This window comes from Erinaceus europaeus, chromosome 18 (genome assembly GCF_950295315.1).
Source record: "Erinaceus europaeus chromosome 18, mEriEur2.1, whole genome shotgun sequence".
NCBI classification, from domain to species: domain Eukaryota; kingdom Metazoa; phylum Chordata; class Mammalia; order Eulipotyphla; family Erinaceidae; genus Erinaceus; species Erinaceus europaeus.
Window position 1 is genome coordinate 26102435 of NC_080179.1, and position 16213 is coordinate 26118647.

Sequence of the window (16213 nt, forward strand, 5' to 3'; positions counted from 1 at the left end):
GTATATTTTGTGATTTTTATCTCTCATATACTTATGTATTATATGCTATACTATGTATTGTGTATAATATAGATACCCCGCTTAATAATATATAAGTATATGAAGTACATAAATATAAGTATAATACCTATATGACATATATTTTTATTCCCAAGATAGAAAAACAAATATACTACTTATAGCCATATAGATTTTATATAGATATTATATCCCTCACAGTCTACCACCTAGCATACTAATAACAATATTTAGTTAACTTCCAAATTTGCATTGTGATTACTACTGAGAGGTTCTCTTTCTCTTTTTTTAATCACAGCTTCGAGTATTCAAGTTGGCAAAATCATGGCCTACACTGAATATGCTAATTAAGATCATTGGCAATTCTGTGGGCGCTCTGGGCAACCTCACTTTGGTGTTGGCCATTATTGTGTTTATTTTTGCCGTGGTTGGCATGCAGCTGTTTGGTAAAAGCTACAAAGAATGTGTCTGCAAGATCTCCAGTGATTGTCAGCTTCCACGCTGGCACATGAACGACTTCTTTCACTCCTTTCTGATCGTGTTCCGCGTGCTGTGTGGAGAATGGATCGAGACCATGTGGGACTGTATGGAGGTTGCCGGCCAAACCATGTGCCTTATTGTTTTCATGTTGGTCATGGTCATTGGAAATCTGGTGGTATGTAGATATTACATATATTGATAGTTGAGATTAAGATGAGAGAGTAGTAAGGAACATAATCTAACACGGTAGATTTATCTATATTGAAACAGACTCAAATTCCTGTATAAATAAATACTTTTGAGTTACGGAAGGTAGGAGGTTCAGAAAGCCCCCAGATGAAACAGGAATTTAAAGAAATAGAATAAAACCTAATGATTGATGTGAGAAATAAATAAAGTATATCTATGAAAGGCCATACAAAAAATAATATTTTCTTATTCAAAGAATTGTCACCCAAAATGAACCTGCTTAATATTTTGATTATGATCTTATATAAATATCATATATAGTGAAATTTCTATTTACACATTCATAGTTTGTATCATGTAAGTTATGTATTATCAAACTTAGAAAAGAAATTTCAATAAATTAGATCTTGCCTATATGCCCTAAATCTAATCAACATGGAATTTAGGTTGAATATACTCTTCCCTGGGCTTTCTACATTTAAAACAAATTACTACAGTTTTAATATCCCAGATTTATGAACATTGACCTAATTTTAAAGATTCACTTTAATTATGTTGTAAAATCATTAATGTAAAGTACTATTTATTACTTATGTATTTTAATATATAAATTTGTTAACCATGTGCAAATAAAGTGTTTCTTCATGATAACAATGAATCTTGTTGTTTGGGCTGCTATTGGATATCTATGGACATGCTACTTTTTTCATATTAATAGATTACAAAACAAGATTCAGAACAAAATCTGATACAGAAATACAGAAGCATATAAGGGCTCTTGTTTTTAAATATTTTCTTACTGTGTAACATATTCTGAGTCTCAAAAATATGTTTCAAGCTCAAAATTTTTCCTATAAAGTTTCTTTTACACCATCTGAGTTATTCCTATATTAATTGCATTTTATTGAATAATTGGTTAGCTTTCCCCACCTGCCCTATCGATATCCTGAGACTTTGCATTTCTTCATATTCTATTACAAGAGAGGAAGTTTATATGCTATGCATCTAGTCTAAACCCTGTCATTTTAGAATATTTTTTCATCTGTTGGTATACTAGATTTCAAGTTGTATTGATTGGAAGTGTTTTAAATCTTATGTGATCAGATTTTAGAAATTTCTACTATTGTAAAAGATTATAGCCCTTGGAGGCAAACGCTAGAAGAAGAAGATAGCCCTTGGAAGAAAAAACTGACCAATCTATTCAGTACATTCGGTGTTTTTAAACTGCATTGAAACATCTTCTAGATAAAATAAAACTATTAAAATAAAAATATTGTTTTTCTCATTAGTCAAAGACATAAAAATGGGATCTTGTCTTTTCATTAGCAACTATGAATAGACATAATTCAAATCCTAGAAACTCTGGTTTACCATCTTTTCTCTAGGTAGGAAAGAAAACGTGCTCTGTTATCATTCTCCTTAACAGAAGGTAGATATCAAGTTCTTTAAATAATGTGTGATTGGGATGTGTTACCTGAAATATCTAAACTTTCAATAAGCAATTACCTTTTCATATTTTATTTATTTTTATTTTAATGAGAGAAACAGAGAGAGAAGACTAGAGCATTCCTCAGCTCTGATTTATGGTGGTGCTAGATTGAGCATGAAAACTCAAGAGTCTCAGGCATGAAATCTTTTACATAACCACTGTGCTGTCACCCACAGCCCATTTAAGAAGCATTTATTAAATTAACTTTAACAAAGATCTATGTGCTCCGTGATTAGACTGTTATTTTTATTCATGCCTCAACATTAATAAGCAAAATTTCTTTCTGCCCTTTTAGGTTCTGAACCTCTTTCTGGCCTTATTGCTGAGTTCATTTAGCTCAGACAATCTTGCTGCTACTGATGACGATAATGAAATGAACAATCTCCAGATTGCAGTGGGAAGAATGCAAAAGGGAATAGATTATGTGAAAAATATGATTCGAGAGTGTTTCCGAACAACCTTTCTTAGAAAACCAAAAGTTCTAGAAATTCATGAAGGCAACAAAATAGACAGTTGTATCTCCAATAACACAGGAGTTGAAATAAGCAAAGAGCTTAACTATCTTAAAGATGGGAATGGAACTACCAGTGGTGTAGGTACTGGAAGCAGTGTTGAAAAATATGTCATCGATGAAAATGATTACATGTCATTCATAAACAACCCCAGTCTCACAGTAACAGTGCCAATTGCAGTTGGAGAGTCTGATTTTGAAAATTTAAATACTGAAGAGTTTAGCAGTGAGTCAGAACTAGAAGAAAGCAAAGAGGTAAGAACGTTTTAAAAAGTTTTTGTTGTATTTTCTATTATAACAATACATTGTGGTTATTTGGTATTTTTAATGAATTTATAGGCACTATTAAAAATATACTGAAAATTTCATACATAGAAATGTTGAAAATTATGAGACTTTTTGATTTCACTCAAAGTGGTCTATAGCTTCACCTTCTACTCGGCCTTTCCCAGAGCTGAGTTTATTGATGAATCCATTCATAGAAATTACAACTTTCCATAGAAATTATCATTACCAATAATTCATATATTTATCTTTTAATAATCTGAAAGTCTGCTTTTTTATTTAAGAAAGGAGACATTAACAAAATCATAGGATGGGGGGGTTACAACTCCACACAATTCCCGCCATCCAATCACCATATCCCATCCCCTCCCCACTAGCTTTCCCATTCTCTATCCCTCTGGGAGCATGGACCCAGGGTCGTTGTGGGTTGCAGAAGGCGGAAGATCTGGCTTCTGTAATTGCTTCAAAGTCTCTCAGAGGACTAACACCAACTCACAAAATCATGAGAGGCCTACTAAAAGGTTTAATGATATAAAGCTGAAAAAAAGATTAGGGATCCTGAAATCAGCAAGAACACAAGTTGCTAAGTGGAAAGATATAATTGAAATAGATATCAGAATATTGGTCATCTATATAAACAGAAAGAAAAACAAACAAACAAAAACAAAAGCAAAAAACCAGAAGCCTAACAAATGAAAGTTGGAGCTGAGTCTAAGCTTAACCTTAAGATAAAGCAGTAAAACAGTTAGTATGGCTAAAGTACTGCTTGAGAAGGTTGTGGGAAAATACGCTTGCATGTGTAACATAGTCAAGTATTTGAAATACTTGGAGAGTCTGATGCTGACTTCAGTCAATAGGAATTATTTGTTAGTAAACAAGGACATGGAAAATATTTAAAAATTTTTATGTTTTAGGAAACTAATTTTATATAAATGAATGACACATAAGGGGGATTATCTTGGTAAATGTGGTAACAACCACCAAATAGCAATGAGGTGACAAACTTCTGGATTAGGATAATAAGTAATGAGAACTGAAAGCATCTATTTGAGAATTTGTAATGACTCTGGGAAAATGATAAAATAAAAATACCACTGTCTGAAATATTTTTTTAGAAAAGTGGCTAGGTTTATATGAGGAAAAGATAAATTTGACTGGGATAGAGTGGAATCAGAAGTGACAGTGTTGGAGCCAGGACCTGGTTTCCTGGGGCAAAATGATTGAAAAGGACTTAATTTAGGGACGAGAGTGTTTTGCGGACATCCATCATGGGAAATGGGAAATTGTACACACATGTTAACTGTACTGTAAAACACTAACTGACCCAAATGTGATAAAGTCAAGAAAATCGACACCTTGATGATGGATGGGCATGGGGTAAAACACACAATTTGAAAAGAACTGAAATATTTCTCCTAAAATATGCAGTCTTGTAAACCAACATTACCTCAATTAAATAAATTTGATGATACTAATGTTATAATTATCCAATTCCTTAAAAATAAAGAAGGGGAGACCATAGAAAAAACTTAGCAAATACCTTGGGGCCAAAAAGAATTATAAAAATTAAAGAGAAAAGAAATTTTGCTTTATTAATAAGTTTTGCTGCATTAGATTTATGCAGAGTATAAATGAATTCATTTATTTGTATCATAAACTGAAATCAGAACAATTTTAGAAGTTCTTTGTTCACAGATGTTTAAAATGACTGTTAGAAGAACATTACCTCCTGACATGCCCCATTTAATGCCTAAAATAACTTAAATTTAGAGTAATGGCATAACATATATTTCTTATTGTCAAATACTAGAAAACATTTTTATTACTTTAAAAAATTCCTTACTGGGTAAATTTTTTAATCATTGATCCTCTTATTACTGGTGTTGGCAACATAGAACCTAGTCACAGAATATAGTGAAGTTGTTTAAGATGTACAGATAGATGCAGTAGTGGAAATATATAGCAAAGTAAAAGCAAAAATTTTTTTTTAGTAAAAACAAATTTCTATACTCAAGAAATCAGTATAAAATTTGAAATTATTTTGCATTAAAGTTAAATTCTATGTGGATGATTTGATGAACTAGTGCCTAAAAACATGAAATTACAGTCCTTATATATGTTCGCATATGTATTAAAAGCAAACAGTTCTTTAAATTAAAAAGCAAAATCAGCACACTTGAAATTATAAAAAAAATATGGATAAGTTTCATTAAAAAATGTAGATTTGGCAGTAGCGCAGTGGGTTAAGCGCCCAAGGACCGGCATAAGGATCCTGTTTCGAGCCCCCGGCTCCCCACCTTTAAGGGAGTCGCTTCACAGGCAGTGAAGCAGGTCTGCAGGTGTCTGTCTTTCTCTCCCCCTCTCTGTCTTCCTTTCCTCTCTCCATTTCTCTCTGTCCCATCCAACAATGATGACATCAATAATTACAACAACGGCAATGAAAAGGAATAAGTAAATAAATAAAAATTACTTTAAAAAATGTAGATTTGATCTGAAGTATTGTAAAATTTCTGGCTACACCACAGATCACATTTCAGTTGTAGAGTTATGAGTTATACTTTTCTAATAGTAATTGCATGTGCACATGAACACATAAACAGTACTAATAGTATCATATCTACAAAATGATAACTTTATTTGCACTTCCTAGCTTTTGTATCACAAGTCAAAAAAGATCATCAAGCTATGCTTTTAACAGTACAGAATATTCTTTCTCTTTGTTGGCAAAATAAGCATTCATACCAGGTAATGCAGACAGAATGATACATTTGCCATTTTAAAAAATTAAAGAAAAAAATGCTCACCATGCTTTCTAAAAGGTTTGCAGTAAGGGCAATAAATTAAGTATTAATATAAATAGAATTTGAAAACTCTTTACCCCTTTCAATTATTTTTGTAGTCAAGTATATAGAGATAGAGTTTTTGGGGAGGTAATCTCTATAATTTTCAGGAGATAAAATATTTATCATTTATATTTGTCAGCAATTGTACTTTTAAAATAATGAATTATAATATATGTAGTATACTCACATGCATGGACCGTTCATATAAAAGGCAAGCATGGAAAAAAGATTAAATTTTACATGAAAAAGTGAGAATTGAAGGTATGTATTTCTAAAAGTAAAATATTTATTTTTGAAAACTTTGGAGTGAAAATTTTATTACAATAGACTAGAATTTAGTATGCTTGTGTATTTTTTAAACTAATGATTTCTAAAAAAAATTATGACTATATTATTGCAGTTCAGTTCTTTAAAGACTTCACCATCTTCCTAGATGAAGACTATCGAATAAATGCTTTTAATAATTATATTTGAAGTAGAATTCCAAAGCACAATCTACCAATATACTGTGACCTTCACTACTTACCATTCTTCTCACAGGAGTAAAATCAAGCTGGAGCCATCAAGAATGCCACTCTGGTGTTTTTTAACCAGTGAGAGGCTCGTGCCACCACTTTTACCCAGGTTACCCAAGCAAGTTTGCACATGTGCAATCACTTTCTAAATGAATTTTGACTGGCCTGCATGCTACTCAGCTATGTTCCTTCCCCTGCTGTGGCAAGGAAGTGCTAGACATGTCCAACTGCTCTCTGCTGAATCGTGTGCCACATCACAGCATGGTCAGATGAGATGGACAGTCCCAACATCAGATCTGATTCTGCTAATGAGTTTTTCCAGTTGAGCCTTTTAGACTTAAAAAAAAAATGATTGCATGCTCTGCAGAACATTACTATATTTTAAAACATGATAGGCATGTTTAGCATTCAGTATCAAGAATTTAAGAGAGCATGCACTTTTTTTTTTATTTCACTGCTTTAATTTCATTAAAGTAAGATCACAACTTTTTGTTGTTGTTGATTCAGCCCTTATAAGTAAATCATATTACCAAAATAAACCTCATAGGTTCTTTTTTGATAGTGCTGCTGCCATTTTCAGGTCATTATATTCAGGCTCGTGAATATAATTTTTAGCCCATCCAAATCACATGCTCCAGATAGAAATATTTGCTATCATATTTTCTCTCTCTCCCTCTCTCTCTCTGTGTGTGTGTGTGTGTGTGTGTGTGTGTGTGTGTGTGTGTGTGTGTGTGTGTGTGTGTTTAAGGCTCTGTTATAAAAAGAGCAGGGTGATTATGTTTTTTTGGATATGAATTTTGGGTAAAAGGACCATGGTCTGTATGATATGGTCACCAACATGTTTGGATTTCTTATGTACTTTAGGAAGGTTGTTAATCATGTTTCTGCTCAATGCATAATTGATCACTATAAAGTTATTAACAGTAGGACAGTATCAGATGTATGACAGATAATTTATTATATGTTGATTTTAAGTAATTAATGCAAGATAGCTATTATAAAAAGCAAAATGTCCCTGATCAACATTAATTTCTCCCTAAATGTTCTACCCAGATTATGCAGACAAGACAAAAGTTTTGGAAAACTCCTTACTTTAAATAACTACAGTTTATGAGGAGTAATAGTTATTCTAAGAGATTATTGTATTTTTGTGGATTAACAACCTTCAATTAATTTTAACTGAACTTTATTATGTTGATATCATTATTGATGTCATTCTTTGTGTGAGGGTCCTGAGAGTTAAAATTCAAGAGAAAAATTAAAAGTTCATGAATATTAGCAGCTTTCAAGGCTTTTACTGAAATAGGGTATCTGATTAGCATCTGGGGTTGTCTTTAATTAAAGTCTACCCTCCTTTTTAAAAATAAGTGTAAGTTCATTTTCAGGATACAACTAATTCAGAAATAATATTAACAAAAACCAGAAAAAAATGTAGTACTTAGTAATTTGTGCTATTTTGCTAGCAGTGATGCTACTTATAGCTATAGCAGTAAAGCAGTATTATTAGGTACTAAATATATATATATATATATATATATATATAATATATCTTTTCTTCACAAGTAAAATAAAATGTATCATTTATCCCAGAAAAAAGTATATATATTTACAAGATGATTATAACAGAATTCTGTTCTTTTAAAAAAACCTTCATAAAAGCATTAGAAATAGGGTCTAGAGACAAGCATGTGTCTTCCAAAAAAGACACTGTGTTCATAATCTAAAGAATAATGGAGTATTACCTCTAACATGCAATTTCTCTCTTATGTTCTCTGTGTATTCAAATAGTCTTTGTAAAATTAAAGGAGACAATTCTTCCACTCATAGATGAGTGTGTGAAAAGTCATTTTAAATCTAGCCTTTAGAATACTGTCATGTTTGGTGCTTTGTTATAAAGATGAAACAAAGTCTAATTAAGGCTAGTTTATATGGAAAGATTTTTATCTTTTCAAAATAAAACAACTTTTTCTTTTACTTTTTTGATGCCCTTTATCTTAATCTTTAGTGACTACATATTCATCTCAGTTAACATGTATAGTGTTCATCTTAAAACTATTTTAAAATAAGAACATCAGGAGTGCTACACATTTAAAATGGATGAGGCAAAACACAGAAGTGGTTTATATTTTTAACCAATAAGTAGTCCTGAAAACGTGCTATTTGTTTTGACTGTCTTTTCCTTCCTTGGACAAGGAGCCTGGTGGTCTCACTGGGAGACTGCTATTCTTACAGTGAAATATTTCAAGTTGAGATATGGATATGCATATCCAAAAGATCAGACAAAGGCCCTGAGAGTATGTGACAAAAAGATTTACCTCTGCTACTACAAGAAAAAGCCAAGAAGTTTTTAAAGAAATGGCGAGCTTTTAAAGGCGATCTGTAATGGCTGAATCGTTTACTTTGCCTCTTGAACCACATAGCAATTTGCTAGAGTCAAAAAACATTTGATAGCTGACTGAAAATAAATGAAATGTGAGCGCATTTCAGTGGAAGTAGGCCAGTTGCTAACATTCTCTTCTATCTTTAAAATCCCATTACTAAATTGGCTAAAAATCCTGAACAATACTCACCTTAATGGGGAATTTCTATGCAAGTTCATGTAGGGGGGGCGGGGAAGATCTTCTGGCCTTTTTGGGTGGTGATTCTGTCATTTCTTGTAAATGGTATTTGCAGTTAACCTTTCTGAAAAACTCATATTTAGGTACCATGTCTTTGAGAATATGGTTCTTAGATCAGTGTGCAGCTTCCACAGCATTGCGCCAGGCTTCTGCTCCAGCCAGGCATGTTTTCTGTGGCTGAATTAGGCCTGGAGAATGTTGCATCTTCAAACCTGCTTTTCAGTGTGCATTTGTAGAGCATAAGCCATCATCCCTCTGTAGGCTCTGTAGTTTCTACAAGGGATGGAAGAGTCTAATCTTAAATGTCATGAAATATTGGGAGTACAGGGAGAAAATAGTACAAGAAAACAAATTTGAACTTGTACTATGTAGCTTTATCTTGAAGTTTTCTGTTGCCATGCCTATATGCCTAATTAGTTTTCCTAAATACTTCAGAACATGCATTATAGTTATTTAGTACAGTCATCAATTTCTTTAATATAGAAAATTTCATTTCAGGTTTCTTTTTTTATATCATAGTATCACAGATATGGCAATATAAATAAAGTAAGTTTGTTTTTGTTTATCATGAGTCTTTTACTTTTGAGATCAATTACATGTATTTAAATCATTTTGAAAATTATTTTTGCTATGGTTGCCAAAGTATTGACCTCTACTGAGAAATGTTTAGGTTATGTAGATAACATTTTATCAGTGTACAGATGTGATAAATATATTATCAATATAATTTTAAATGCTCATGTAGTATTTTTCTAAGGTATAAATTAGCAATTTAAAAGTATAGCAGTGTAATTCTTTATGTAAAAGTGACTAAAGTATACCAAATGATATGCCATCATTCAAAAGTTGTAACTTAATTAAGAATATATCATATGTAATATATAATATTCAACTTATAAATGTAGGTAAATTCACAACTTTTGAAATTTTATGTAATTGCATTTTAATTAACTTTCTAAAATAAAATATATGTACTTTTTTCTGACAATAATATGTCCTGTACAGATTACAACATTAATGTCTGGCTTTCCAATTTAGAAAGGATTAATTTTATTTCAAGCCTTTATAATAAAAGGAGCATCTGACAAAACACTTTTGTTAGTGAAATGAACAAGTCTATCAAATTTATTTCTTACTTTTTACAGTTACTAGACTTCTCAATGGGTCTTGGTGCCCGCATAACAAATTCACCACTCCTGGTAGCCATTCGTTTCTTCTTTGGATAGAGACAGGGAAATATTAAGAAGGAATAGGGAGAGAGAAAAATACCTGCAGCATTGTTTGCTTCTGCTGAAGCTTCCCACTGCAGGTGGGGACAGGCGACTTGAACCTGGGTCCTTGCATATGTTAATATGTGCACTCTACTGGATGCTCCAACACCTGGCCCTCAATTATCTTTTATAATGTCTTTGACGTATTAGGATCAAGGCAGCTTTGTAGATATTTAATTTGCAATTTTCTCTCTAAGCTTTCCATTATGCTTTCTACAGTATAAATACTAAAACTCATTGTATTTGTTTGTTTACTTATTTATTGCCACTAAGGTTATTAGTGGGGCTCAGTGCCTGTATGACTCCACTGCTCCTTGTGGCTATATTTTTGTCTTGATTGATTGAGAGAGAGAGAGACAGAGACAGAGAGAGAGAGACAGAGAGAGAGAGAAAGAATAAGAGACAATGAAGTACTACTCATAACTCTCTACTATCCATGCTCCCCATGATGGCCTGGGGCTTGAACTAGGGTCTTTGGTAACATGTGCACTCTAAAAGGTAAACCAATACCTGGCCTCTAAAAAATTGTCTTTGTCATCAGAAAAGTTATTGGATAACACTGACACAATTCTTTATGTAAAATGAGATCTGCTCACTTAAGAAGGCAAAATATTTGCAGAGTTGATTCTTCAGCCTTTTTCAAAAGGGATGTTAATACCTAATAATGTCAGACAGAGGTGAATTAACTTACTCCAGTTACCTTCTATTATTTTTAAATATGGTGTTTATCTATCTATTTATTTATTTATTTATGATAGGAGGAAAAAGGGAGAGTCAAAACATCATTCTGGTGCAGTTGTGGAACTTGAACTCAGACCCTCTAGTTTGAGAGTCCTATGCTTTATACACTGAGCCACCTCCAGGATATCTATCCCTTCTGCTTTTAAGATGTATGAATATCTACTATTCATAGTCATTTACAAAATTGTGATTATTATACATAAGCATGGTAACCACATTCACAAATGCTTATAACCTACAAATTAGTATCAACAATAAAATACATCTAGAGATCAATACTTGGCTAACAATAGATTCAATTACTATTCAGGTTAGTGGGTACCACTACTACTACTTGCTTTGTGAAAGGCTTGCCTTAAATAAGTATTTGTATTTAAATTATAAGCACCTATAAAATATATTGCAGATAACTGTAATGAAAAACCCGAATGCCTCACAATTATCGACAATAATAATGATAAAAAGGAATGTGATGAGTGAGTATAAAAAGTTTTCAAATAGAAAAGTATATGTGTGCAGAGATATATCTATTACTTTCTTCGTATTTCTTGCTAAATATCTGCCAATTCTCAGGGAAACATTTTGAAATTACCATGTGTTTTAATATTCAAAATGTGATTAATTAAAAGATGTTCACTTATGAGCAAAATGCATTTTATTTTTTAATTTTTTATTTTATATTAATGAGGGAGCAAGATACAGAGAAAAAGATCCAGAGAGAGACAAAAACAGAGGTGGACACCAGAATACTGCTCAGCCCTGGCTTATGGTGGTACTAAGAATTGAACCTGGGACCTCAGAGACTTAGACATGAAAATCTTTTGCATAATCATTATTCTGTCTTACAGGCCTCTAAGTGCATTTTATAATGCATTTTAATTAATTTAATTATTATCAAGACCATGAATGAGTTATACATAAAATGGAAAGAAGAAATTACATAAATTATTATGTATTCTCTCTAAGTGGGGAGTGGGCATAGGGAAAAAAAAAGATTTTTAAAGGAAATGAACCATGGTCAGGCTTAGATCGATAGTAAGACCGTATTTGTGAAAGGAAGAAGAGATATAAAAAAAAAATAGTAACCTAAAAATAATTAGTTTCTCACTGGTTTTATTTATTGCCTCCACTCCTGAAAAGTCAATGTCCACGGGGCTAGGGAGTGGTGCACCCAGTTAAGCACACATATTAAACATTAATATACGAGGTAGGATCTGGGTTCAAACCTCTAGTCCCTCCCCCACTTTGGGGGGGGGATTTCACTAGAAGTGAAGAAGTGCTGTAGGTCTCTCTCTCTCATTTCTTGTTTCTCTCTCCTTTCCCTCTCAATTTCTCTCTTTCCTATCAAATTAAATAAAATTTTTTAAATAAAGAGAGAAAATAAAGAATGGAAAAGAGAAAGGGAGAGTGAGGAAGAGAAAAGGATGGAAGAAAGAAGGGAAGAAAAGAGGAAGGAAGGAAAGAAGGAAGGAAGAAAAGAAGGAAAAAAGAAAGCTTAGTATCCAATACAAAACACACAAGTGAATTAGGAAGGGAAGAGTTACAGGGTACAGATAATTATTCATAATTTTCTTCATTATACCAGAAGCTATTGCAGTCATATCCAGCTGTAGCTTCAGCAGACTCTTTTTTGAAAAATAAAGATATTCTGGCTGTGAGAAGCAGAAAAATCCTGTTAGAAGAATATATCCAGGAGTCAGGCAGTAGCGCAGCAAGTGAAGCGCACGTGGCACAAAACGCAAAGACAGGCGTAAGGATCCTGGTTTGAGCCCCTGGCTCCCCACCTGCAGGGGAGTCACTTCACAGGCAGTGAAGCAGGTTTGCAGGTGTCTACCTTTCTCTCCTCCTTGCTGTCTTCCCCTCCTCTCTCCATTTCTCTCTGTCCTATGTAACGACGACATCAATAACAACAATAACTACAACAACAATGAAAAACAAGGGAAAATAAATATAAAAAATTAGAAAAATATATCCATTGACCTTCCTATTTCTCTAAAAATTAGAGAAAAGTAATGATAAAAATACTTGTACTAGGGAATCGGGTGGTAGCGCAGCGAGTTAAGGCAGCGAGGTAAGCGCAGGTGGCGCAAAGCACAAAGACCAGCTCAAGCATCCCTGTTGGAGGCCCGGCTCCCCACCTGTAGGGGAGTCGCTTCACAGGCGATGAAGCAGGTCTGCAGGTGTCTATCTTTCTCTCCCCCTCTCTGTCTTCCCCTCCTCTCTACATTTCTCTCTGTCCTATCCAACAACGACGACAACAATAATAACTACAACAATAAAATAAGGGCAACAAAATGGAATAAATATATTTTTTAAAATCCTTGTACTATATTAATAGTAGGAGCTATCAGTCAAGAACTAGTGGCTTTGTTTCTCTCCTCAGCATATTCCAAGTTGAATTGTATATCATTATATGCATCAGTTTTTATAAAACACTGTATATCCATCCATCTGTAATATCTTCACAGTGATCTGAGAAAGCTTCTTAGGTATATATTTCCTATATTATTTAAATAGTACTACATAACCATGTGATATGTCACAGTGATTTATTTAAAGGAAAAATCCACAGTCTGATCACAAGTTGAATTCACAATGCCCTGTTAGTAAAAGTCTATACAGGTTCTAGACAGTGCCATTTATGAAGAAATTTCCATTTCATTAAAAATTCTTTGGCAAGTACTGAATTCATTTAAACATCTTCAGATGAAAAAAAAGAGAGATCCATCATGTTTCTGCAAGTAATGTAAGAAAATTATGTAAGCCAGAGAAAAATATAGCTCAAAGTTGAAATATAATGACCATGACAAATGTTAATGTGCCGTTCTTCCTTTCTAAAATTACAGAAACATGGAGTGTACTTAGAGACAACTGGTAATGTTCACTGCCCTCTGAAAATTTCCATCATAAAAGGTGGAAATTACAGTTTGATTTGATGCGTTTTAATTAAAATAATCAGTAATAGATGTCAGTATAACAAAAAAATTTCAATGTATCCTTGTATTGTCCTGAGAATTAATTGATTAAATTATTTTCACATAGTATTCATACGTAAATGGTGATCTTGCAACAAGTTAATCAGTATAATTCATTCTTTCCAAATCACCAATATTGAATGCTGCCTAATAATTTTTTATTTATTTGAATCGGGTCAGTGGTTACATTTTTATTGTTTTGAATAATAGGAACTTAGTTATGCTAAATTATTATTTTGGTATTATCACTAATACTGATATAGTCAAGTGTTATAACTTCCATTTTTTCACACTATGACAGACAATGACAGAGTGATTGGTTTGTCAGAAAAGTCATAGCACCTTTTTGCATAGAAAAACCCATAGTTGAATAATAGAAAAATCACAGCTTTGAAATGGGGTTATGTTCCCAGAAATTAAATGCGACCAGCTCCTCTGAAGGAAGCACCGTTGATGTTGCTCCACCCCGAGAAGGTGAACAAGCAGAAACTGAACCAGAAGAAGACCTTAAACCAGAAGCCTGTTTTACTGAAGGTAAAAAGCAAATGATATATGCAGACTCTCCTCTTTCCTTATGAAGTCTCTCTCATATATATATATATACATACATATACATATATATCAGTTAAAGGAGAATCCTATTTACCTTTGTTTTCTACTTTTCTTTCAAAATCAAAATATTGATATTTCTATATCATACTATAAAAATGAATGTGTCTCAGCAACTAAGGTATTTTGCTATTTTTTGTTTGTTTTTTTCTCTCCAAAATGTGCACAAAGTACCTTATGAGATAAATGGCATTATAAAATGTCATCTTGGCATAACAATTCCTTTAGATCTACTTGGCAAGGGCATAATTTTATTCATGGATTCTCAGTAGTTGTCCCTTATCCCTTACAGTTTAAGATGCGGACAATTTGTGCTAACATCAAAGCTAAGTTAGATGTATATGGTTTGTTAAGCCTTGATAAGGAGAGCAGTTGTTGCGTTCACAGCAGCCAGTAAGGTGTCTTACACACAAATCAGTTAAGATTTGTTGATTCAGTGTCATTGGATTTAATTCTGAGTCGTAGCAAAATGTTAAAGGAAAATAATGGAGGTGATTTTGAAATAACATGAAAGCTGAGGAGGAGGACAAATGAATAAGAGATACTGACTGACAAGATGAATCACAGGTGTGACTAAGAAAAGCACCGAGGCTGAAAATAAATTAGCTGAGGAAAACTGACAGAGGCTGATACCTTAGAAAACATGGGGATTTTCCGTGCATGAAAAGGAGTGACAACCTAGAACCTTATCCAAAGGAAAATATACAATTTCAACATGTAGATTTTCTCCAGGCCTGAGAAGTCTTATTGAACTCTACTTTACCCAGAGGCCTTTAGGCTAAGAGAGAGCACAACTAGTGCTAAAGAATGAAAGCAATTACACTCAAGCAACTCTGAGTAAAGTATTCCCCAAATTGTAGGAGGGTAAGTGTGTAAGTCTGAGTGGGGATTCATTCTACAGGAGAAATGCTTACAATAACAAGGGGTGAAGCAAGTTTTGCTATAAAAAGATGACCTAAAATTAAAATGGGATAGGAGCAACAACTTTCCTTATGTTCCTAAATAACAGTAAAAATGCTTTTATTTTTCCTGATTTACTATATTTAATGTTATTTTTAGGATGTATTAAAAAGTTCCCATTCTGTCAAGTAAGTATAGAAGAAGGCAAGGGAAAGATCTGGTGGAATCTTCGAAAAACTTGCTACAGCATTGTTGAACATAACTGGTTTGAGACTTTCATTGTCTTCATGATCCTTCTCAGTAGTGGTGCTTTGGTAAGTGAAGTGAATAAAGGATCTTGTAAAATCACGTATTCTCCACCAAAGATACAGGAAGTCTACACCAAGTTTAGGAACCAGAAGAGGAGGCACACTATACCTTGCTGAGTTTGGCACCCTTGATTTGACATTGCAAAATTCAGTACAGAGTAAATCAGAACAATGAAACAGCCAGATGGAATTTCTCATCTGGTGTTTATTGTCTCTGTGACGATAAACCATTTACAAAGGCATTGTGTAGCTATATTAACTCTAATATCAAGTACCATCTAGTTTTCCCTCTTAACAACTCTGGACTAAAGGTGTAATTTTGTTTATTTGTCAATTTTTTTTCTTTCAAAATAAGCTAGATAATTCAGTGAGTCATAGAAAGTCACCTTCTAATAGGCTAATTCTATCCCCACTTAGCATAACTATTTCTTTCTAGTCATTTTCTGTGTTCATATTTCTGC

At 33.1% G+C, this 16213-nt stretch overlaps 1 protein-coding gene across 7 annotated transcripts in view; it reads left to right on the plus strand.

Annotated features, from left to right (window-relative positions):
* The window catches only part of SCN3A (sodium voltage-gated channel alpha subunit 3), a 123154-nt gene that overhangs the window by 82347 nt on the left and 24594 nt on the right, over nucleotides 1-16213 (plus strand). For all 7 annotated transcript variants that reach the window (XM_060177786.1, XM_060177785.1, XM_060177789.1 and 4 more), the window contains 4 exons: nucleotides 317-673; nucleotides 2472-2942; nucleotides 14349-14469; nucleotides 15604-15758. In XM_060177786.1, the coding sequence (XP_060033769.1) occupies nucleotides 317-673; nucleotides 2472-2942; nucleotides 14349-14469; nucleotides 15604-15758 (1104 nt within the window). The remainder of the gene's footprint in view (nucleotides 1-316; nucleotides 674-2471; nucleotides 2943-14348; nucleotides 14470-15603; nucleotides 15759-16213) is intronic.